Source organism: Hippocampus bargibanti, linkage group LG13, assembly GCF_051943395.1.
Source record: "Hippocampus bargibanti isolate YZ-2025 linkage group LG13, ASM5194339v1, whole genome shotgun sequence".
NCBI lineage: Eukaryota > Metazoa > Chordata > Actinopteri > Syngnathiformes > Syngnathidae > Hippocampus > Hippocampus bargibanti.
The window spans coordinates 15040591-15063170 of record NC_142746.1 but is presented as its reverse complement, the minus strand read 5'-3'; the positions used below and the strand labels follow the sequence as shown (position 1 = coordinate 15063170).

Here is a 22580-nt window from a genome sequence, read left to right as displayed (position 1 = left end):
ACAAAGACACAGAGTCATTCATTCTTTAGCACTTTCTGTACCCTCTTTGTTACATAAAGCAGTTCTAGATGAAAGAGGAGAGGATCATGCATCTTTTCATCAGTGGATCAGGGACATCATGGTGGAATACGCACGTCGACTACAAGCTAAATGTTGAAAGCAAACATGCAGCTGTAGCATCCATTGACAAAAAGAGATTGTCTTATATTTCCTGTCCCACATAAATCTGCTTCAACTCCAAGCCGCGACAGTTCCACATCCGCATCGGCGCTCTGCGCTGACGCTCCTTTCTTCTTATCGCGGGCTCCTCAAGCCATGCATCCATCCAGCCGCAGACTGTCCAACAGCACCGACCTTTCCATTGAACAAAGCGGGGCTGTGAAGATGCTGCCCATTACAGGCGCAAAAAAAAAGCACAGTGGCCCCAGAGCTGTCCAGCGAAGCCAGTCGAATAGCACCAACATTCCTCCCATTCAAAAACAGTACTGGCATATTCATGCTGCCGAAAAGGCGCAACCGCTCAGCACAGTCTCCTCCTTGATGAATGTCGTGGCCAAAAATGCTGAAAAACAATCCATATCCATTCCACACAACGCACAACAGCACAAGGTGACCAAAAAAAAAAAAAACACAAAAAGACAAAAACAACAACAAAAAAAGCAAGGCTCATCAGAGCACCTGCTGACGGCTGCCTACTCGGGCGCCATCTTGGACTTCATTCATGTACTTTTGTGTTTTGTTTTTTGTGGTTAAAAATGACGCACTATGGCGTCTCACGCGACACACAACGTCCAGTTTTCACTGGACTTATGTAATTGTTTCCGAGTGTATGTGCGTGTCGAAGCCGCCGCACTTTATAGTGGTACTGCTGGTGCTTATTTGTCAATTCACCCTCTTCGTTTATGGGGGATTCTGTTCTTGCAAATCCAAGGTAATAGGGAACTCTTTCACTGGCTATCTAAACCTGGTGGAGTATTAGGGCAAGGGCTGACATTTGTAGGACAGTTTGAAACATACTGATTTCAAAATAAAAGTAAAGGTTTTCCTCAAAGTTGGATACATTTATGTAACAAATGACAAATTCAGTTCCAGGGATTTGGATCATTTTAATAGTTAAAATTATCTGATCAATTTACAGCTGGCACATGGTATTAATGCAGAAGAAAAGATGCTTGGTGTAAAAACTACCTGTTACAAACAACTGTGAAAGTGCTACTGATGAAAGAAACACGGTGGGCCACATTTTCTAAAAAAAACATCACAATAAAACATGACTGACTCAACACAGATTTTCTTTCGAATTTGACATGCTGCTAAAAGTTTAGTCATTTTCCTACCTACTGGTAATCTGTTTGCTCTTGCAAGAATAAAAAGCCATAATGACCTCTTCCTCTTGACAGGCTACCAAATGTGAAACCTTCATTACTACATATCAGATTCAGCAGGCACACAAATAGAACTCAATTATGTCAAAAAAAAATATTATGATAATTCAGCTGTGTACATGTAATTCACTGTAATTCACCCACACCAGACCCCAAAGGGGGAAAATACAAAGTCCTGTCCCTTTCCATAAATCATATCAAATTATACAGTCAACTTATACAATCGAGTAGAGAAACTAATAAACAGTTGAAGTAGGAAGCAGCAATGCAGTTATTTCCCGAAAACATGCCAGTAGGCGCTCATCCGCTTCTATGCCCACATGTGCCGCTTGCAGTGAGCCACCGCCTGAAAGACAACAAATGAGACCCCCGAAAATTAGGATCAGTGCAGTTTGTAATTCAAATGCATTGAAAGAGTAACACTAATTATAACAAATCTATTCACAAAAAGTTATGTACATTTGTCTCTCAGGTGAGATTTTTGAATCCCATAAAAATTCACAATTAATTTTACAGGTGAACTTAATTTGTTCATTGCAAAACATGTCCAAATGTTGCATGCTTCAATAATGTTTTGAAAAAAATGATGTTTCCCAACAAACTATACGGAAAAATTAAACAACAGGTGTTTGATCCATGAATTGACCAACACATTTTCAAATACAGTAAAGTCTCGTTATATCGATATTCAAGGGAGTCCGAAAAAATATCGATATAACCGGGACTATCGATATATCCGACCCTGTTTGCATGTAATTTTCTCCGTGCGTGCATAGAAATAGTATCGATATAACCGGGACTATCGATATATCGAGACTTTACTGTATGTCCATTTCACTGACGTCCATATCCCTAAGATAGTTGCCGCTTTCCTCAAGAGAAGATCCTTTATAGATCCAACTTAAACTCGTCCTATCAATCCTGCTGGAAGCCTCACAGTAGTAGCAAGACATTGTTCTTCAGTTGTAGGAAGCACTCTCATGATGCAATCACAGTGAAATGCTAATTCTAACTCAACCAGAAAATGTATTGTTCAATGCACCAATCAAACACCTGTTAGAATGTTGCCATTGACCTCCTTACTATAAAACTGAAAGTTGTGAAACAATAACTGAGAGAAAAATAAATTCTACTCTATGTGCAAATGACGTACATCACATTGGATAGCTGTCACCATGTTCTTGCACCAGAATGAAGGTCCCAAGGTGCACTGCTCTCTTCCCATTTGTCTGCGGAGAGTCTCCGGACATGCGCCAATTTTCTTTGAACACATGCAACACATACAAAAGCACTATTTCACACCAATCTTTCCCGACCGAGATAACAGTGAAAATGACAATATACTCACCAGGCACACAAAGTCTGGGTCGAGCACCTGAAGAAGTATCTGCACAAGCATGGGCTCGTACTGTTCGACCAGCTGGTCACACTGTTGGCAAACAAGACTTAACATGACAGTCAGAATAAGAGATGTTTCACATAGTTTGATTCAAATCTTGTCACCTCTGTCTGGATGGAAGCGGGCAAGAAATTGCAAACTTTCCTCACTGCCTCTTCAATTTCTTCCCCAGTGGCATTCTTTTCAAGTATTTCACCTAGGTAGGTGACAGTCAGCTTGCACACCTTGCAGTAGCCACCGTTTTTGAAGGTCGTCCTCTCAAGGGGAGCTGGAATGTTTGATTCTTGGCTTTAGATCACGAGTACAGTACAAATGGGTGCATTTTCAAGTTTTAATTCCAAGTAGTTCATAAAATATAATCACAAACATAGCTAAATTAGGGGTGTACGGATTAAAGCCTTTTTGTCTACATGAGCAACGGTTAAGAATGTAAAACTTCTGAAAGCATTTTTTTCGGATGTGCAACATCAAAAGGTTTAGGGGTTGGTCTGACATTTTTAAATCAGTAAGTAAAATATGTATATTTCCACTTAATGTACATTTGCTTGTGGACATATGTTTTACCCTCTAATATATATTACAAAAACATAACCAGAAAATGAAACATTTACAACTAATTAAAAATAAACGTCATGGTATGTTCTAAGTAAGAAAACACATTGCAACTCGACATTTAAACAATGGATATCTAATTATGAACATTTGAAAATGTTCATTAAACCCAATTTAAGATTAACCAACATCATGGAGAAGATTGTAGTGTTGGATGGGATTTTTGAATTCATTTTATAGAATGACGGTTGCCGACGGTGCAGTGGTAGATGCAGCCAACTAGTACAGGCAGTGTGGAATCAGTTCCCACTCAGTGACTGTGTGAATGTGAATGTTCATCTGCCTGGAGTCTGCCGGGATTTTCCCTGTGACCATGTACAGAATAATCTGTGTTGAAAATGGATTGGCGGATGGATGGACAGAACGAACACTTACAAATATATACACTTCTGCCGTTATTGCAGAGTGCCAGGATGGTGCAAACAGTTTTTGGGTCAGCCTGCTGCACCAATAGCTCAATGATGGCCTTGCCATAGGTGCTGATCAGATCCTTGCACTGAGCACTCAAGGAGCTGGGCAAATAAACACAAACCTTCTCCAAGGCTTCAACCACCTCTTCCTGGAACAAACATAGAGGATTAATGTGTAAAATAAACTTCATAAATAACCATTTTAGCTCTATGTGCACACATCCTACCTCAGTTGACTGATTTTTCAAAATATTTTCCAACTGCTCCATCACAGCCTCACAGATAACACACAAAGGGGGATCCCGAATTCGCACCATAGGCTGGAACACAGAACACGAACATTTTTGAATTGTATTGTACAACTGAGTTTTCTTTCAGCAAATTAAAAATTGAACATCTAGCCTGAGTACCTACTTGAGTCAACTTGGCAGATTCCACCTTGGTGGCAGGAACAAGATTCAGAGCAGGCACAGTCTTGGAGGCAGGTAAAATTTCAGCAGCCTGTAGCTTCAACATAGGAGTGGAATCTTTGCCTGCACTACAGAAGCCAGCACCAGAACAGACAAGCTTGGGATCCTGTGGACAGAAAAACCAATTTGCAAATTGCCATGGATAGCCCTTATGCTACATGAGAGAGTGAGCGAGTTTTGGCTCTTTGCAACACAGTAAAAAGAATTGGCCACCTTTGCTCTCGCGAGTCACAAGACTTTAGAACCCATCACACACTTACTTAATGTGGGCAAACAAGCAATCCTGGTGAAGTTTGTTAAAAGCAGCAAAAGGTTATGGTCTGTTAAGACAGTGCAACTAGATGCTTGATATTAACCGCAACAGTGTTGGATAAGTCACACTAGCACAGGTCACTCTGTGCAGCAAAAGCTAAGAGGTAAAAATTCTCCGATTTGATCGTACCTGTTCCTGAAGAGCAGGACAAAGCCAAAAGAGAAAATAAAGGACATGAATGAACGTATGAATGCGTATGGAAGGGTGGAAAACATATCTGAGCAGCTCAACCAAGCCACAACAATTTGAAAATACTCATCTTATTTTTTATGGGTAGACATATTTTCTATGTCACTTTTTGGTATGTCATGAGACAGAGGGACTCACCACAGAAAAGATCTTCTGAAGAACATCGCCACCATACATGCTAATATACTGCTTGCACTACAAGAGGAACAGCGACAAGTCAAGTCAGTAAAACCTGTGCTTCCAAGGTCATATTTGTTAAAAAAAAAAAGTTACAAACATTGACATTGGCATAATGCATAAGACTTCGGCGTAAACGTTTTCAAATCACAGCAGTGAAGTGATTTTTTTTTTAACACTTCTGGGCTAAGAATAGATGTGAACAATTCGATGATACTTTCACTCCAAGACAACCAGAACAATCCAAGTGCCTACTATTCAATGCCCTGAGAATGAAATGAGGTGGATGAAGGAGACTCTTCACAAGCACCTTTCATTAGCCTGGTGGGTTATTGCATAGAAGTACTGTTTCTGTTAAAACTTATGTTGACTTCAGTTGCCAGTTTGATCACAGTACGTTGATACTTCCTGATTTCTTGTTCCTCTTCCCGTTTACTTGTTAAGACTGCTATTCACCACTTGGGAACAAATAACTGATTTCCTCTTCCAGGTATCATTTGAGTGACCAGTTTTGTCCCAAAAGGAAAAAAATGCACATGTTGACGTATGCAAGCTCTCCACGCTAGCTGACAAATAGCTTGTGCCCATCTGCTGGTCACTTGTGATGATAGTTTGGTGTGTTGCATCATAACACCAGTGGTTGAATTCATGCTCTGCTTGCTACATAGGGTTTGATTTGTATGACGACCATTATTGTTGAAATGTGTTTTAAGACATTGCATTGAGTGATTTTTTTTCATAATTGCACAGATATTACATGTGTATTCTTACTGGAAAATTTTCAACAAATCAGAGGTTGAGTATCATTAAAATGAACCTCGATAAAGCTAAGAGGTTTCACTATAATATCCTGTTATGATGACTGTTCTAAAATAAAATAAAAAAGATTTTGTCCTGTAACCCCATACTGTTGTATCAATATTTTATGTAGGTGGTCAGACACAGAAAACTACAAGTGTGTTGCGCTCACCATATCTGACAAACCAGGTCCCATCTGGTCGCAATTCTCTTCAAATTTCGCAATAAGAGAGTTTACAAATGAGGGATTGTCCTTTTGCTCCAATTGTGCATCAGTCATGAACTTGATGCAGTCCTGGCATACATTGCTACTTCCCTAAGGAGTGAAAGGAGGCATTTTTTAATGTACAGTCCTGAACGTACTAATTGATATCACTGCAGAGAGCATACTTTGACTGGAGTTTCTGGTTTGGGAGTTTTCTGTGGGTACAACAGCCCAGGCACATTCAGGAGGAAAGGTGAGGCTGACTTGGAGAGGTCAACCTGTGGGATCTCATTGGACATCAACTGGTCATGAAATTCAGCCAGGGACATCTGCTGGGATAAACACAAGCCAATGGCTCCACAAGCCACACCGGGATTCTCCTAAAAACAAAACAATCAAACAAAAATTAATAACATTAAAAAAATTACAATAGTTAAACACATCCTCTGTGAAACAATAAAGGATGTGTGGAAACAATGTTGCGCCTGTTCCGAGATTATGTCTTGCATAATAGCTTCTCCATTTCCACTTCAGGTTAAACTTCAACTTGAAATCACTTCCCTATCAAGAGCATCGGGTCAGCTCTTGGCACTTTGTTGACAAGACATTTTTTTAACAGTCATACTGGCAGAGGCATCATTTATCTCTGGTTACAGACAAAGCAATATGCACTCAAAAAGCGAGAGAAGTCCATTCACCAGTTCTCCAATGATGATTGACACGATGATGGGATAGTAATTGTCAACCAACTCCTTGCACTCGGCACTCAAACCTTGGTCAGGAATGAGCTGGCAGGCTTTCTCCAGGTAACCAAGAACCTCAGCCTGCAATCACAACAGGAACTCAACATTTTGGGAGAATATATGAATAAAGCCATAGAAATTTTATTTAAATTAATACCTCTGTGGCATTGTCCTTCAAAATCTGCAAAACTACCATGATCACTTCCTTACACAAGTCACATGGCACGCTTTTCTGGAACAAGATAACAAAATAAATAAAAAATAAGTGTCATTTAAATAATAATAATCATTCAAGGATGTCAGAAATGTGTTATTTTCATAGGAAAAATACAAAATACAATCAGTGGTTGAGATAAAACGAAAACAGAAGTAATTATGCACAGAAGAGGAGTCTCACCATCTGGGGTTTGTTCCAGACATTTTGCTGGCAGTGAGTCACAGCTCCACACAGAGAAGCGGTCTTCACATTCTGACACCAGTAGGAGGATCCACGAGCACACTGCTCTGTGCCCAGCAGAGGGGTGGCTGCAACTGCAAAATAGTCAAAGAATAACCAATTATAGACTACCACATCCATTGAAGCACAAGAAAACCCATTCCAACTTGTTTGGCTTTTATTTATCACACATTTGTAATGAAGCAGTTATCTGTGTTTCCACATTTTGCTAAAATTAATCGCTAAAAGTACCACCAAACGGATATTTCAGAAGAGGCTCCGAACAGAGCCGTTTAAGATGGTTCCGGCTCAATTTGCATGTGTGGAATTGGGCACTTTACTCCATTTTGCAATTGCTAGCACTTACATTTACATAGCACCGCCCAGCCCATCTTGACGCCGCTTTTTGCAACAGCCACGAGTATTCTCAGCAACAATATTTATATTATATCTTGAAAGACTCCTTGTTGAGTCAGTCGACGGCGCAGCCTTTTTGGATGTGACAAAGTGGAGCAAATTGTGAATATGCTTCCTTCTTGGAAATGTATCAAACAAAAAAATTCTGAAAACATTTTGACATTGTCAAAGAAAAGAAACCACAGTTGTTCACTCAGAGAAGGCACTGTGTTCGGTCAATGTGTTTTACAAGAAAATGGAAAGAAAATGTATACAGGACCAGAAAGGTATCAGCAAGCGGCTGCATAGTGACTTAGCAAAACATGAAAGCGCACTCCACCTTTACTTCAGTCATTTGACCATACAGCAAAAACAACTGATTTTATTCTGGGAAGAGCCTCACTAAATAATGATGAAAGAGTTATAAAAATAACCCAGGTAGATCCTCATGAGATAACCCTGAAAGAATTATTTTTGTAAAAAAATGAAGTGAAAAGTGGGGTGGTAGGTGGGGTGCGACTGTCCAAAAACAAAATAAGCCTGTTCTCTTTATAAGGTTTATGATTAAGCCAATAATCAGGATTTTGTACAATGTGGGTATAGGCTTCTAGACTAAGCCATGTGCGAATATCCTTACAGAAAATGCAAAAAGGAACGTTCAAAGTCTACAGAAGAAATACAATAAGTGTTCACTCTCAGACAGAATGGGGAGAAGGGATAAGCACTTAACAAATTAACCAACATATCCGTGTATATCTGGATAAGCAATAAAAGTGAATTTTTCATGGACGGTTTGTCAAAGGGCAACAGTACAACAGTGTATGTCAAAATGTGTGTCATATGACATCTTTATTTCGTAGTGTGCTGCAAGTCTTATCTTGATGGCCCGCTGAAAATGTACTCATAACGGTGCAGCATACATCAGGAACAAGCAAAATGAAAACACAACAGGGGTTCAGCCCATTTAAATGTGGAATTAAAAGTTTGTGGCAGGTAACCTTTCAGCACCGTGAGAGTATGATATATAAATCAACAAATGATCTAAACGAGTAGTAACCGTCTTAATGTCTTATTTCTGCGGTGGAAAAACAATTACAAAATACGATTTAACCGCTAGCTTCGACGCTAACAACGCTCGTTGAACAGGAAGCAACAATGCATATTTAACATCGATAAATAATACTCATACAATTCACACAGTTGGAGTATTATACGACGACAAGGTTATTATACGAAAATGATCCCAGTAGCTGCTGCAGTCGATCGTTTGTGTTCTATTTGTGTTTATTATTTTTCAAAGCTCGTGCCGTGTCGCTTCCGCTTTTCAATAAATAGCTACACAACCAAAGGTTCTTCACGACTACTTCCGTATATGATTAATATCAAGGTTCTTTTTTTCTTCAGAGTTTGGACATTACCTGAGGACACGAAAAGGAGAGTGAGAAGAAGCATGACTCCGCTGTTTTCTTGCTAGTCAGAATGACCCCGTTCGTGGTAGAAGAGCAGTGCAAAACGCGACTTCCTTTTCAAGCCTTTATGGCTGCCAGTCAGCTGACGACTCAGCATAAACATGTGACTGATCAATGTCACACTCGTGACCTCCGCCAAGCAAGCGCGCTGTCTGCGAGCAAGAAGGCTACGTAAGTACAAACTACAAAGTACCGTTTTCGATTCCTTCATTTCGGATGGGCGTGCACTTTCAATCTTGCGTTTTGAAAGTTGTATTTTACTTTTTTCTTCATTTTTCTTTTAACTGATTACACATTGCCCAAGCATTCATTAATTAGAGTTTTTCCACATTTGTTCGCATTGCGTTTTAAATTATTTTGATATTTTCAGTAATCCTTCATTGAAAGAGCATTAACGAATATAGCTGCTGAAAAAATAACTGGCAACGCCTTGATGTAGTCGCTAGCACGTCGACATAACAGCTCTGATGTTTGGGCTTTGAAAATCTTTGCTTTGTGAAACTGGTATCGCGGGTTTCACTTCATGTGGAAAATTGCACAAGATTTATATAACAAACACAGGTTTAATTGTTATTAATATTTTTATTATTTTCAAGGCAACAATTGTTTTGGTTTATTTTTTGTCAAGACAATGTTTAGAAATTAAATATTAAAATTCTGGAAATTAAATACAGTAAAATGGGCGGCCCTGTAGTCAAGTGGTTCAAGCCTTGACTTCACAGTACAAAGGTACCGGGTTCTATCTCAGCCCTGACCTTCTTGTTTATTTTGCATGTTCTCTCTGTACTACTTGTAGGGTTTCACTTGGTCCTCCAGTTTCATGTCACACCCCCGCCCCCTCACCTCCCAAAAAAAAACAACAACATGCACCAACACGATGAGTAATAGGGTACGAGTCACGGTATAACGAAAAGGTTTGGGGTTACATAAGCCAAAATGTTGCGAACCACAAGTTAGTTAATTTGCTGAGATCATATGAGTAGAACAATCAGCTGTGGCATTTACAGATTGACCTTTAATTTATCCATCATCCGTTATTTCTTTGCAAGTGCTTGACAAACTTTGCTGTTTGTTAAAACCACAGCAAATATGGCTTGGTGAATTCTTAAATATCACTATACAGTATATTGCAAATTTCCCCATTGTAGGACGATTAAAGGCTTTCTGATTCTGATATAGCATTTAAACAGTGGCTCACAGTATTTTGTTTTCCCACTTGGAGCACTGTGCATCGAAGCCTGTCCTCTCCAGCCCATCTCAATTGCAGAGTGCTCCAAGGCTTAATGGTTGAACTTGCTCCCTCTGCCAATTTGATCAAACATGGCATTCCCTTCCAATTTTTGTGATGTTATTAGTTACATTTACAAATTTACATGTGCTTAAAGCGAAATAAGTTTGGTCCTTATTCAGGATGAAGCTGGGGAAAGACAAGGTTTTCACAGTAGCACCTCGAAAGCTGTGAAACAAACTATCTCTGAGGTAAGTCCTGACTGCAGGTTATAAAATCACATCTTTACTCTTTGGCCTTGAAACCTGAAGGAGTGATTGTCCGTCTTCCCATTCAACACCATGTATGTTTCATGTGTATTTTTTACATGCTATTAGACGTTTTGTGTTTTTGAGAAGGAGAGATGAAGTCCAGCCTCGATTACTACTCATCTTCAAAATAATTGGTATTTTACAGCCTTCAATGAACACGTGGAAGGATGCTGGAGCGCACAAACAAAACCTTGTAAGCATGAGAGAACATCCAAACTCCATGAAGAACTGCATGTTCCTTCACAATGATAAGATAAAAATGCTGATACATATAATATTGAAATTAATTAGAACAAACCTAGTCTTTGGAAATGTAATTGTTTTCCAAGGGTTAACCTGCTGAGCTCGTGTACAATTAAACAGATTGACCTTTTTCTTTGTCCTTCTGAGATTTGTCAAGGAGGCTGGCCAACTTTGCTGTATTTGCTTTTAAACATACAGCTAATGGAGCTTGATGATAGATTGAAACAGTATTTAATGTGACTATATGCACACGCAACTTTAATGAGAGTCAGTCAATTATTACAGTTGTCAATTCACACACCTATTGTAGCAACATGGACAACGGCGCTACAATAGAAGTATTGCGTTTTGGAAAAAAATATATTTTGGAATGCCTGATGGTAAAAAGTTGCACAAATAATAAGAATGACAGATGTTTATTATAGTTGTTTTCATTATTACCACATCACAGCTAAGTTCAGTTCAACAGCAATGGAAGAGGTCAAAGCGGTACCCAGAACATCCTCTGGATCTGAACTGCAAATACCTGTTTAAAAAAGCAAGTATAATGTTAAGTTGCATACCTAATCATCATAAAACAATCCCCATAAGAATGGATATCGACCTAAACTCTCCCTCCAATTTACACACTACAAAACGTGAAAACTTTATTCAATTATGTCTCGCGACCCAGTGAGGAATAAGCTGTCTGAATGAATGAATGAATGAATGAATAATAAACGTTTTCATTTGTGTAATTTAAAAATAAGCAATAATTGTACGACAACATAAAAACATGGACATGTTACATTGTTAATTTTGTGAAAACGCAATTACCGTCCAGCCACAACAAAATTGAGTCAATTGGAAAAAAATAACCAGGTGGATCTTGATTTTCATGATATTAATTATGATGGAACAAAACAAAATCTAAATATGCAATGTTATATTATGCCATTACCGTAATCAAGTTTAATTGAAATCAAAATCAGTTTGGTTAAACCCAATGGTGATTTGGCATCACCAATGATAAGCTACAATAAAAAAAAAACAAGACATTCAACTTTTGCCCATCAGACACACCTCTCAGGACATACCATTGTGTATATGGTCCATAATCTTAAGTATAATTAAATACAATAATTTCAATCGCACCGTGAGCATATTATTATAATTGTACGTACGTCCCATCACTCCTGAGAACCACAACATGTTTGTTTCGAACTCTGCGGTTCCTTCTTCAGCACAGTGGGCCTCACCACGTCGACGTCACGATGTAAGTGATCGACAAGGTCCGTGAGAATGCTGGGAGCCGCGTAGAAGTCAATCAAAAAGTATGATCCTCGGCGGTGTCTCTGGTTGTGTTTAGTCATCACATAAGGCAAGAGTCTCTCTCCAAGATTTTCCATGTCTCTCACCACAGCACCCCGCGCCATTAGAGTCTCCACTGTCCGCCGGACAGCCGCGACCGTCTCCGGCCGTTGCATCGCCTTGAGGATAAGAGCCAGTTCGTAGCGTGGCATTGTTTCAGGGGACAAGATGTAAAGATTTAACGCGAATGGGTGGACTGAGAGTCAACCGGTAGCTGGCATTTCCAGAATCCTTTCAAAGTCAACCATGATAGGACAAGAGGCGGGCGGAGACGTTCATTGTGACGTATAATTCGTGCGCCTGAATGTGGAGTTTCAGTCAAAATTTAAGACGTCCATGCACATATCTGCTATATATTATTTTGGGGGATAAAATATCATCAAATAACTATTTTAATGCCTTTTATTAGAACCAAAGAGTGCTGGTTATGCGCGGGATCACACAGACTGGTCGTTTGCGCATGCGCAAGTCAAATTCTCTCCTAGCCATCTAAAACGTCTTCACATCGCGTGAGCGCATGTGCTGAAGCGTCTGAGGTCACTTCCCTCCATTTCCAGCGTGGTAAAGATGGCGACGCACAAGTCGGTTCCGAGCGATTTGTACAAATGTGTTTATTCGTTTCTATTGGAAAACAAGTTCACCAAGGCGGCCCAACAGTTTGTCAAACAGATCAAAGTAGTAAGTATATCACGGTGTCAGATAGGCGAGCTGTGGCATATTATGCGAAACTAGGCAGATCCGATTGCTGATGTGGGAAGTTAGCACGTGGATTACCGGGTCCCAACCCACCATTTAGACGTCGCTCGTGTAGTCGAGATTGTTCAACTAATCTGATGCAAAACTTAATTTGTCCAGCGTGCTCAGTTCAGGAAACTAACTTTGTTTGTGTTTGTGCGTGTGTTTGTATTACTAGAGTCCACAAGATCCAAATGAAGAGCGTCTTCTCAACATTTACGATTTTTGGGTGAAGTGAGTTGTTCATTTTTGGTTCATTTTTGGAATCTTGCTATTTTAAATGTGATGTGATGTACATTTTAGTTTTCAAACATTTCTAGCGTGCACGATTTAACATCCAAACTTGACTGAAGTAAGGCACATAGTTTACATCTAAAGTTGAAATAGCTACATTTCGATCAATTCCTCAGCCCCATAATATATTGTGTATATTTTGTGGAATTATATCTCTGGCATAAACCTGTGAAATTTTGTTTGAAACTTTATAATTTTATGGATTTAGATCTCCCCAAACTCGGAAACGCAAAGTAATTACTGACAAGACTGACGCCGCTAGCTCAGTAGCCAAGAAGGCAAAAACTAGTAAAGAAAGTTCCAGCAGTGAGGCATCAAGCACTGAGGAGGATGAAGCCAGTGCAAAAGTAAAGAAGACCGCGCCTGCTGGTAATATAGCGGTACTATTTGAATTGTTAATTGATTTATTTTGGAACCATGATAAGACTGTTTCCCTCTCAAAAGCCAAGGCAGTACCCGGGAAGGCAGTGGCTACGAAAGCAGCGCCCACTAAACCAGTGCCCTCAAAAGCTGACTCCAGCAGCAGTGAAGAATCAAGTGACCCTGAAGATGAGAAGGCTCCAGCAAAGGCAGGAGCCATTTATTGCAGAACTAATCGTTTAAAAAAATAATAACTATTTTTTTTCTTCACCTAGGCTCCTGTAAAGCCCGCAACAACTGTAAATGGAACAAGGAAAAAAGACAGTAGTTCGAGCAGTGAGGAATCAGACTCTGAAGTGGAGCAACCTACAAAAACTCCATCAAGTGAGTGCCATTGTCACATTTTCATGCAATATTACGTGTTCTTATGAATGCATAACATACCATATTTCATTCTGAATGACAGAGACAGTGACCACCCCCAAGGCCAAAGGGCCCATTCCCGCTACTGGTGCATCTAAGAAAAAACAAGAGAGCAGCAGTGAAGATAGTTCCTCGGAGGATGAAGAACCTGCCAAGGTAAACAAGCGGGCCTTTATTAACCAGCACTCATGCTGCAGCTCAAAGTTATGGTAGATTCATTAGCTATATCATATCTGGTATCAGAGATGTAAGTCCTCTGGGTTTTCCCAGAATTGCAGATTTTTAAAATTTTCATGAAAGTTCCTCTGGGAAATTGAGATATTGGTTGATAACATTGAAGAAACACGCGTTTGGTTTCGTTGTTTTGCTTGTAGGGATTCCACTTGAGCAAAGCGTGTCTCAGCTCGATAGTCTGGCTGTGCCTATATCAGCGTGAACATGTACACATGGGCCTTTTGTTTTCAATAAATCAGTGCCAATGCTAACTGTGTCAAAGATCGAATAAGCGTTGAAGTATGACAACAGCTAAGCTACGGGAGACGACACGACGCTTGAGGTTGGACGGGCACGTTTTTTCTGCTAATCTGTGTTTCACGCTAGCACATACAACTCAAGTGCTGGTAAATAAAACCTGGAGGACGTGCCATGACCACAATTGATGTGGACCACTGCAAAGTAATTAGGTCATGAGCTCCTGTATTTTGTTTTTCTACTTTCATTCCTTTCACCTTCCTTTCAAAACTTTGCTGCTGTGAAATATAAATTTCTCCACCGCGAGACTAATAAAGGTAAATCCAATCCAATTAAATATACCGGGTGTGTTTAGTTTTCTAATAAACTCCCAATGAGTGTCATGAAACAATTGAAAGCACACACAGGGAGGGCAGCATCAGTTAGATATATGACACACACTTGTTGCACAAATAACACCAAGAGTTTACCATTCAGGGTACTGTCACGATGCTGGAAGACGGTCACTGCTGTTAACGCATCTATAGTGACACGTGGGAAAGGCCACCCCTTCTTCCCCCACGCCCATTTGAAGCCTTTTGTGCAAATCCAGCCTTTATGTTGTCAGGGATCAAGATCATTTATCTTTTATGATGCATTTCCACACTAGGTTCAGGTCAAACCTGCCCAAGGGAAAGCTGTTGCTGCAGCTGCTGATTCGAGCAGCGAGGACTCATCCTCAGAAGATGAGGCGCCACCCGTCAAGAAACCCAAATCAGGTTTGTTTTCATTGTTAAAATAATGTCACGTTCACAACTAAACGGTGTAGATTTTTTTACTAAAACCCAATCTGCCCTCAGCAAATGCAACAGACCTACCACCATTACGAATGCCAAGTCCAAATAAATGGCAGAAGTTGTAAAATTATGGCAACAAGAGCCCAGCAATACTTGTTAACAGTTAGTCCGAGGACTTAACTAAAATTACCTTTGATTTCACAAGTGGTTTTTTTTAATTTGCTACTGATTCTTACAAATACTGGAACCACATCAGGGAGAAAAGACAACTGGTTAATCATAAAGTAGAGATGATGTGGAAATCACTGATGTGATAACTTGATTCTTTGTTTAATGTATTAGACTTAAGATACCTAGTGTTTGGTGGACAAAATGTTATATCGTGATTATTTCTGTTGGTCGCTATGGGGTTAGTGAAAACACTTAACACTCAACACCACATTTTCCTCCCCGTCTTTGCCTGGTTTCTATGTCAGTGTTGTTTTCGTAATTCTTTTAACTTTTATCTCTGTAGGAATGTACACTGCAGTCCCACCTCCTGCTGCAGTCCAGAAAGCGGCTGCTCCTGCAGCAGCCAATAAGGCCAAGGCTGACAATTCAGACAGCAGTGATGAGGATGAAGGGAAGAAAGCAGCTGGTAAGACATTTCCATTTTACATTAACTTGGCATTTAAAGTTTTGTTACCTCGTGTCCCAACAACATCATGTCTCATGCAGCTAAACCAGTACCACTAAAGAAGACTGCACATCCAAAACCTGGTTTGAAGAAACCTGCTGCCAAGAAAGAATCCAGTTCCGACAGCTCAGGTAGCAAACATTGTCCTTCATCCTCTCAAGAAAACAAATTATTTGTGTTTAACTGTGTGTCTTTCTAGATTCAAGTTCAGATGAAGAGGAGACCAAAAAGCCTGCAGCTAAGGTCAAGCCAGGAAAAGCGGCTCCAGCCAAACAGGCGCCAGCAAAAAAAGATGATTCTTCAAGCTCAGGCAAGTGACAGCTGATTTTGGCTTTCTTTTTTTCTTTGTGAAACCCCTTGGATCTCACCATGGACTTGATGTGATAGAATGAGTAGTTTTACCAGTCACTGGTGAAAGTGTGTTTGTCCATGCAGTATTTGTAATAATATTGTTTGTCATCATACATTTAGACAGCAGCTCAGACGATGAAGCTCCCGCAAAGTCTGCCACTAAAACTGCTGCACCATCAAAACCAGCTGCTACTTCAAAAGCGAAAGCTGAAGCAGCCAAGCCCGTTGCAGCGAAGGCAGAAAGCAGCTCGGACAAACCATTGAAAGCAAAGTCAGCACCGGCTAAACCTGCCACCCCAGCTTCCAAGCCCACAACTTCAGCCAAAAAGTCGACTGTAGCAGCTAAAAGCAGTTCAGACTCTGACTCCTCATCTGAAGAGGAGAAACCCGTAAAAACAAAGCCGACAACCACAAAACCTGCAGTGCCCGCTTCAAAAGCTGCTACTCCTGTTGCAAAAGGTGCAAAAGGAAAAACGGCACCAAAAAGCAGTTCTGAGTCAGACTCCTCATCTGAAGAGGAAAAACCTGCAAAAGCCAAGGCACCTACAAGTAAACCATCCACCCCTGCCGCCAAGGCCGCAACCCCCTCAAAGGCTGCAGCGGCAGAAAGCAGCTCTGATTCAGACTCCTCATCAGAAGACGAAGAGCCTGCAAAATCTAAGGCACCAAAAAGTAAACCTTCCACCCCTGCCGCCAAGGCAGCAACCCCCTCAAAGGCTGCAGCGGCAGAAAGCAGCTCTGATTCAGACTCCTCATCAGAAGACGAAGAGCCTGCAAAATCTAAGGTACCAAAAAGTAAGCCTTCCACCCCTGCCGCCAAGGCAGCAACCCCCTCAAAGGCAGCAACCCCCTCAAAGGCTGCAGCGGCAGAAAGCAGCTCTGATTCAGACTCCTCATCAGAAGACGAAGAGCCTGCAAAATCTAAGGCACCAAAAAGTAAACCTTCCACCCCTGCCGCCAAGGCAGCAACCCCCTCAAAGGCTGCAGCGGCAGAAAGCAGCTCTGATTCAGACTCCTCATCAGAAGACGAAGAGCCTGCAAAATCTAAGGTGCCAAAAAGTAAACCTTCCACCCCTGCCGCCAAGGCAGCAACCCCCGCAAAGGCAGTAACCCCCTCAAAGGCAGCAACCCCCTCAAAGGCTGCAGCGGCAGAAAGCAGCTCTGATTCAGACTCCTCATCAGAAGATGAAGAGCCTGCAAAATCTAAGGTGCCAAAAAGTAAACCTTCCACCCCTGCCGCCAAGGCAGCAACCCCCGCAAAGGCAGTAACCCCCTCAAAGGCAGCAACCCCCTCAAAGGCTGCAGCGGCAGAAAGCAGCTCTGATTCAGACTCCTCATCAGAAGATGAAGAGCCTACAAAATCTAAGGTGCCAAAAAGTAAACCTTCCACCCCTGCCGCCAAGGCAGCAACCCCCTCAAAGGCAGCAACCCCCTCAAAGGCTGCAGCGGCAGTAAGCAGCTCTGATTCAGACTCCTCATCAGAAGACGAAGAGCCTGCAAAATCTAAGGCACCAAAAAGTAAACCTTCCACCCCTGCCGCCAAGGCAGCAACCCCCTCAAAGGTAGCAACCCCCTCAAAGGCTGCAGCGGCAGAAAGCAGCTCTGATTCAGACTCCTCATCAGAAGACGAAGAGCCTGCAAAATCTAAGGTGCCAAAAAGTAAACCTTCCACCCCTGCCGCCAAGGCAGCAACCCCCTCAAAGGCTGCAGCGGCAGAAAGCAGCTCTGAATCAGACTCCTCATCTGATGACAAAGAGCCTGCAAAAGCCAAGGCACCAAAAAGTAAACCTTCCACCCCTGCTGCGAAGGCTGCAACCCCCTCAAAGGCGGCAGAAAGCAGCTCTGATTCAGACTCCTCGTCAGAAGACGAAGAGCCTGCAAAAGCCAAGGCACCAAAAAGTAAACCTTCCACCCCTGCCGCAAAAGCTGCAACCCCCTCAAAGGCTGCAGCGGCAGAAAGCAGCTCCGATTCCTCAACTGAAGATGAAGAACCAGTCAAAGCAAAGTCAACACCCGCAAAAGTTGCCACCCCAGCTTCAAAGGCTGCCACCTCTGTAAGAAAAGCTGTCCCTCCACCGAAGGGCAGCTCTGAGTCAGACTCTTCGTCTGAGGAGGAAGAACCTGCTAAAGCTAAGCCAGCTACAAGTAAACCTGCCGTTCCTACCTCGAAGGCCGCTCTTGCTGCTGCAAAGGCTGCAGAAAGTAGTTCAGACTCTGGTTCCTCATCCGAAGATGAGACAGAGAAAGCGAAGCCAGCGAAGGGTAAACCTGCCACCCCTGCTTCAAAGGCTCCTGCCACTCCAGCTTCTAAGGCTGCCACCCCTGCAGCAGAAAGCAGCTCAGAGTCAGACTCTTCGTCCGAGGAAGAGGATGAACCTCCTAAAGCCAAGTCCGCTGCAACTAAAGCAGCTGCTCCAGCAAAGGCTGCAGCAGCCAAAGCAGAGAGCAGTTCAGATGATGACTCTTCTGAAGAGGAAGCCCAAGCAAAGGCAAAACCTGTGGCCAAGAAAGCAGCCGCGGTCGCGAAATCCGCTCCTTCGAAAAAAGCTCCAGCAAAGGCCGAGGAGAGTAGCTCCGACTCGGATGACAGCTCAGACTCTGAGATGGAGACCAAGAACCCCCCTGCCAAGGCTGCTGTCACCAACGGCAAAGCTCCCAAAGCCGCATCGACGAAACCCGCAAAGTCATCATCCAGTGATAGCAGTTCGAAGGAGGAGAAGGCCACTTCTACCCCTGCTCGATCAAACAAGGTGATTAAGGTTAAAAACAGCAGCAGTTCCTCGGACAGCTCAGATGATGAAGATGAGGCGCCGGCAGAAGCCGCCAAGGCCAACGGTAAGTGAGGATAGATCTTATATAACTGTTGGAGAAGTTGTGAAATGACACGAAACGGTTTCCTTTTGAATTGACGCAGGCACCAACGGCAAGCAAGAGACAAAGACTCCAAAATCTAAAAAAGCAACTACGACACCACAAACCTTTCCCAAAGCCAACAAGGTAAAGAACCAACCCACACACGCACATACATTTAGACATGCACAGATCATTAGTTTTGCAGAACCTCTGTCTATTATTGACTTTAAGATGGCACAGTTGGAGTTGCTGCCTCTATACTTTTGGTTCTTCTAATTGATTGCTTTCATAACTTTGCCGCTGTCAATTGAGAATTTCTCTATTGTGAGAGGACTAAAAGACTGTCATTCTTAACTAATTTAAAGATCTACTGTTATTCTTAACATTCTTAATTACAGTGATACTTCAGTTTACAAACTTAATTGATTCCCAGAAAGTGTGTGTAAGGCAAAAAGTGTATTCCAAACATTAATTTCCCATAGGAAACCATTAAAATAAGAATAATCCGTTCCCAGGTCCACATAAAACATAATTTTCTACTAAATAAGCCTTAAAACTACACAAAATATACCCGATTTTATGTATAATAAATGTGCTATTGGATTGTAATTAAAGAAATAAACTGTACTCTATAATGAAGTCGTTTTATTTACCTTTGTGATGGTCGTTGATGTAGTTGCCTCTTGATGATATCTCGTTGAAGTTGCCGTGCTTTCTCTGTGATAATATCCTCACTAACACGGTCCCCTGCTAGCTGCTTTTTGTTAATCCGAATCCACAGAAGTGTTTCAACCTCTTCTATTGGCTTAAGACCGTTGCTTAGACAACACTGAAAGACCCTTAGCCACACGTAGCAATGGTCGACTTAGCATACTGATACTGGGAATTCACACTAATGCACATCGCGTTTGTGTTTCTCGATTATCTACTTCTTCTGCGCAACCATAATTTTGTTTTGTGTCCTCTTTGGCTGAACACTAGCCTGTGGTGGGGTCTTTTTCTGTCCCAAAAATGCATAAGTATCCACTCGATAGAAAATAACGTATGCACTTAGAGAAAGGGTGTGTGGAAAAGTAGTCTGGCAGCCACGGTGGCGTTATTTGCGTCCTCTCACTTTAAAGTGTTGTCATGGACTGTCCAATGAGAACACACATTTTTCACTTTGCACAAAACTGTAATGGAGTCCTAAAATGAGTCATGTGTTTGCAGTCTTCAAACATCCCATTCCGAAGAATAAAGGAGGAAGATGTCGCTGTGGACCCCCGCCTTGCAGACAACTCTTTTGACGCCAAGGTAAGAATAAGAGAAAGGATTAGCCAAAGCTCATTGACATGTGACCCAGTCCTTTGGCGTTTGTTGGTAATACGGCATACATTCTCATTTTCAGAAGGGTTCCAATGGCGACTGGGGGCAGAAAGCTAACGAAACTCTCCGCTTCACCAAAGGCAAATCGTTTCGCCACGAAAAGACAAAGAAGAAGCGAGGAAGCTACCAAGGTGGCATCATCAGCACCTCAGTCAACTCGATCAAGTTTGACAGTGAATGAGGAGTTTTCCCTGCCTCGATCTCATTTGAACTCAACATCACCTGTGTGACTCCATAAACAGTAACTTCTTTGACCGATGAAGTTCTACTTTCAAACTAAACGTTAAGGGGGTTCACTGTGAAAGACACAAGGATACCTAATGACCGCTTATAGCCACAAGGTGGCTTAAGGCCGTCAGTCCATACTCAAAAGGAAACCACATTACCAAATAATGACCTGTAAGTTTTTCCATGTATGCATTGCAGCCACCAGATTAATCATCCGTCAGGCAATGGGAACATCGGCGAGGGGTTTTTCTTATTTTTTTCCTGTGACATGTCACTGAGGACATCAGTATGTTTAATGGTGTGTATTTATTGTGTATTAGTCCATTTCATTAATTAGGACCACGTGTTTTCATTGTCCCTTTTAAGCCATTTTGCATTGCATTGTCGTTTAAATTGATCGTTCCAATTCTCCCGTTAGGTAGAAATGTTGTCAAACGTTTTTTTTTCTGTTGCCATTTACTGCACACATTATTTTACTTTTTTTGTCACGAACCCAACATAAATGACAAGATTAACAAAATTGTCAAGTCCTATCATGTTGTGTATTCGGTTTCCACCATGTGGCATACTAAACCTTTATCTGACAATCCATCAATTTAACAGTTTAAAAATCCTCACAGGGGTTGCAGGCGTGCTGGAGCCTATTTTAGCAGTTGATACAATTATTGCCAACAGGAGTTTCACTTTTCTTGTGATATTTCAAGATTGTCAATTTCCTTCTGTGGACAATAACATTGAGTAAATTCACAACACAAATGGTCATTCTGTTTTGAAGGACGAATTTATACATTAGAATGCTCTGTTATGTCGTTACCTGTGTCATATATTAAATTTCCCCCAAAAAATCGACAGCTGTTTTTGTCTTTTGAAAACAGGACTTCATACTAAGTAGAGATTATTTTTTTTGGGAGGGATTCATTGCAAGCAAACAATGTACATCAACTGCATCTTATGTGAGCATGCAGACACTGGGCAATAATTAACGTTTTTTTAGCAAACTTTTTTTATGAATGAATGGTGAAGCTTCAAAACATGATTCAAGTGACTGAAAAAAGAAAAAAGACTAGGAACTCACTAATGAAAGCACTAAAAAAAGTCAATGTAAATAAGACAACATGAGAGAACTTTTTTCCAGCCTTGTAGGTTAATCTTAAAGGACAACCGACGTCACTTTTTTGTTTCTTAACTGACATCAGAAAAACGTTTTATAGCATCTAAAATACCCAAAACATGCAGTATGATATTTTTATTCAAATGCAAAGCAATAAAATGACTTAAAGTGTCAAATCTGCAAAAAATTGAGCTGCAAATTGGGCATTTTCAGAAAGTCCCGCCCCCAGTGTGTGACGTCGCGCCAAGACGTCTTGCATTGCTTGAGAATAAAAACAATGGCTTCAGATTCGGAGAATATGCTTTCTTGTTACACCTCCAGTGATGAATATGATTCAAATAGTTCTGAAGAGGAAAGCATACATGTTTGCAATCGATTAAAGAATTTATTCCATGCCATTTTGACATTGGGGAGAAACGATCACCAGAAAAGAGGCACAAAATGGCGACCTCCTGTGGTCACCTCCGTTTCCACAGGCTGATAAATTCCTTATATGGAGCTTGGACACCCTCTTCTGGCGGCTTTTGGGTGCAAGACGGTTTTTCAGACCAAACAATACAGCAAAATACATTGACGTAATGGACGGACTGCTACAATGTCTTTCGGTCAGGGGGCGTTCCTTTAGTGACATCACGTACGGACTCGACACCAACTCAAAAACAAGACTTTCTGAATATTCAGCGCCAGTCTTAAAACGTAAAATATAGCTACATGCGGTGGAATCTTTTTCAAATACGCTCAGTAGAAGTCATTTGAAGCCATTTAACAAATTATGGACACAACTTGTCCAGAGACGTCGGTTG

At 41.4% G+C, this 22580-nt stretch overlaps 3 protein-coding genes across 7 annotated transcripts; 1 reads left to right on the top strand and 2 right to left on the bottom strand.

Annotated features, from left to right (window-relative positions):
* Positions 1-1086: 1086 nt before the first annotated feature.
* psap (prosaposin) lies at positions 1087-9123 on the bottom strand. The gene is made up of 14 exons (XM_089012492.1): positions 8952-9123; positions 7099-7232; positions 6859-6933; positions 6657-6782; positions 6144-6338; positions 5926-6069; positions 4917-4973; positions 4221-4382; positions 4034-4126; positions 3772-3955; positions 2889-3052; positions 2734-2814; positions 2539-2646; positions 1087-1731 (listed from the first exon to the last, which is right to left on the bottom strand). Exons 1-14 carry the CDS (start codon positions 8983-8985, stop codon positions 1696-1698), a joined length of 1593 nt encoding a protein of 530 aa, XP_088868618.1. The 5' UTR covers positions 8986-9123; the 3' UTR covers positions 1087-1695.
* Positions 9034-22523, top strand: nolc1 (nucleolar and coiled-body phosphoprotein 1). Of its 5 annotated transcripts, XM_089012490.1 has the most exons (16): positions 9034-9173; positions 10413-10481; positions 10687-10734; positions 13048-13103; positions 13372-13532; positions 13608-13732; positions 13799-13907; positions 13990-14102; positions 15067-15175; positions 15708-15830; positions 15911-16000; positions 16069-16179; positions 16341-19055; positions 19135-19217; positions 20283-20366; positions 20461-22523. In XM_089012490.1, the coding sequence occupies exons 3-16, from the start codon at positions 10693-10695 to the stop codon at positions 20617-20619; spliced, it is 4080 nt and encodes a 1359-aa protein (XP_088868616.1). In that variant the 5' UTR covers positions 9034-9173; positions 10413-10481; positions 10687-10692; the 3' UTR covers positions 20620-22523. The 5 variants fall into 5 exon arrangements, with proteins under 5 accessions (XP_088868616.1, XP_088868614.1, XP_088868617.1 ...); XM_089012488.1 differs by having other exon boundaries at positions 10413-10734; XM_089012491.1 differs by lacking the exon at positions 9034-9173 and having other exon boundaries at positions 9201-10481.
* mrps6 (mitochondrial ribosomal protein S6) lies at positions 11185-12384 on the bottom strand. Its single transcript, XM_089012494.1, has 2 exons — positions 11948-12384; positions 11185-11310 (listed from the first exon to the last, which is right to left on the bottom strand). Exon 1 carries the CDS (start codon positions 12284-12286, stop codon positions 11954-11956), a length of 333 nt encoding a protein of 110 aa, XP_088868620.1. The 5' UTR covers positions 12287-12384; the 3' UTR covers positions 11185-11310; positions 11948-11953.
* Positions 22524-22580: the final 57 nt, after the last annotated feature.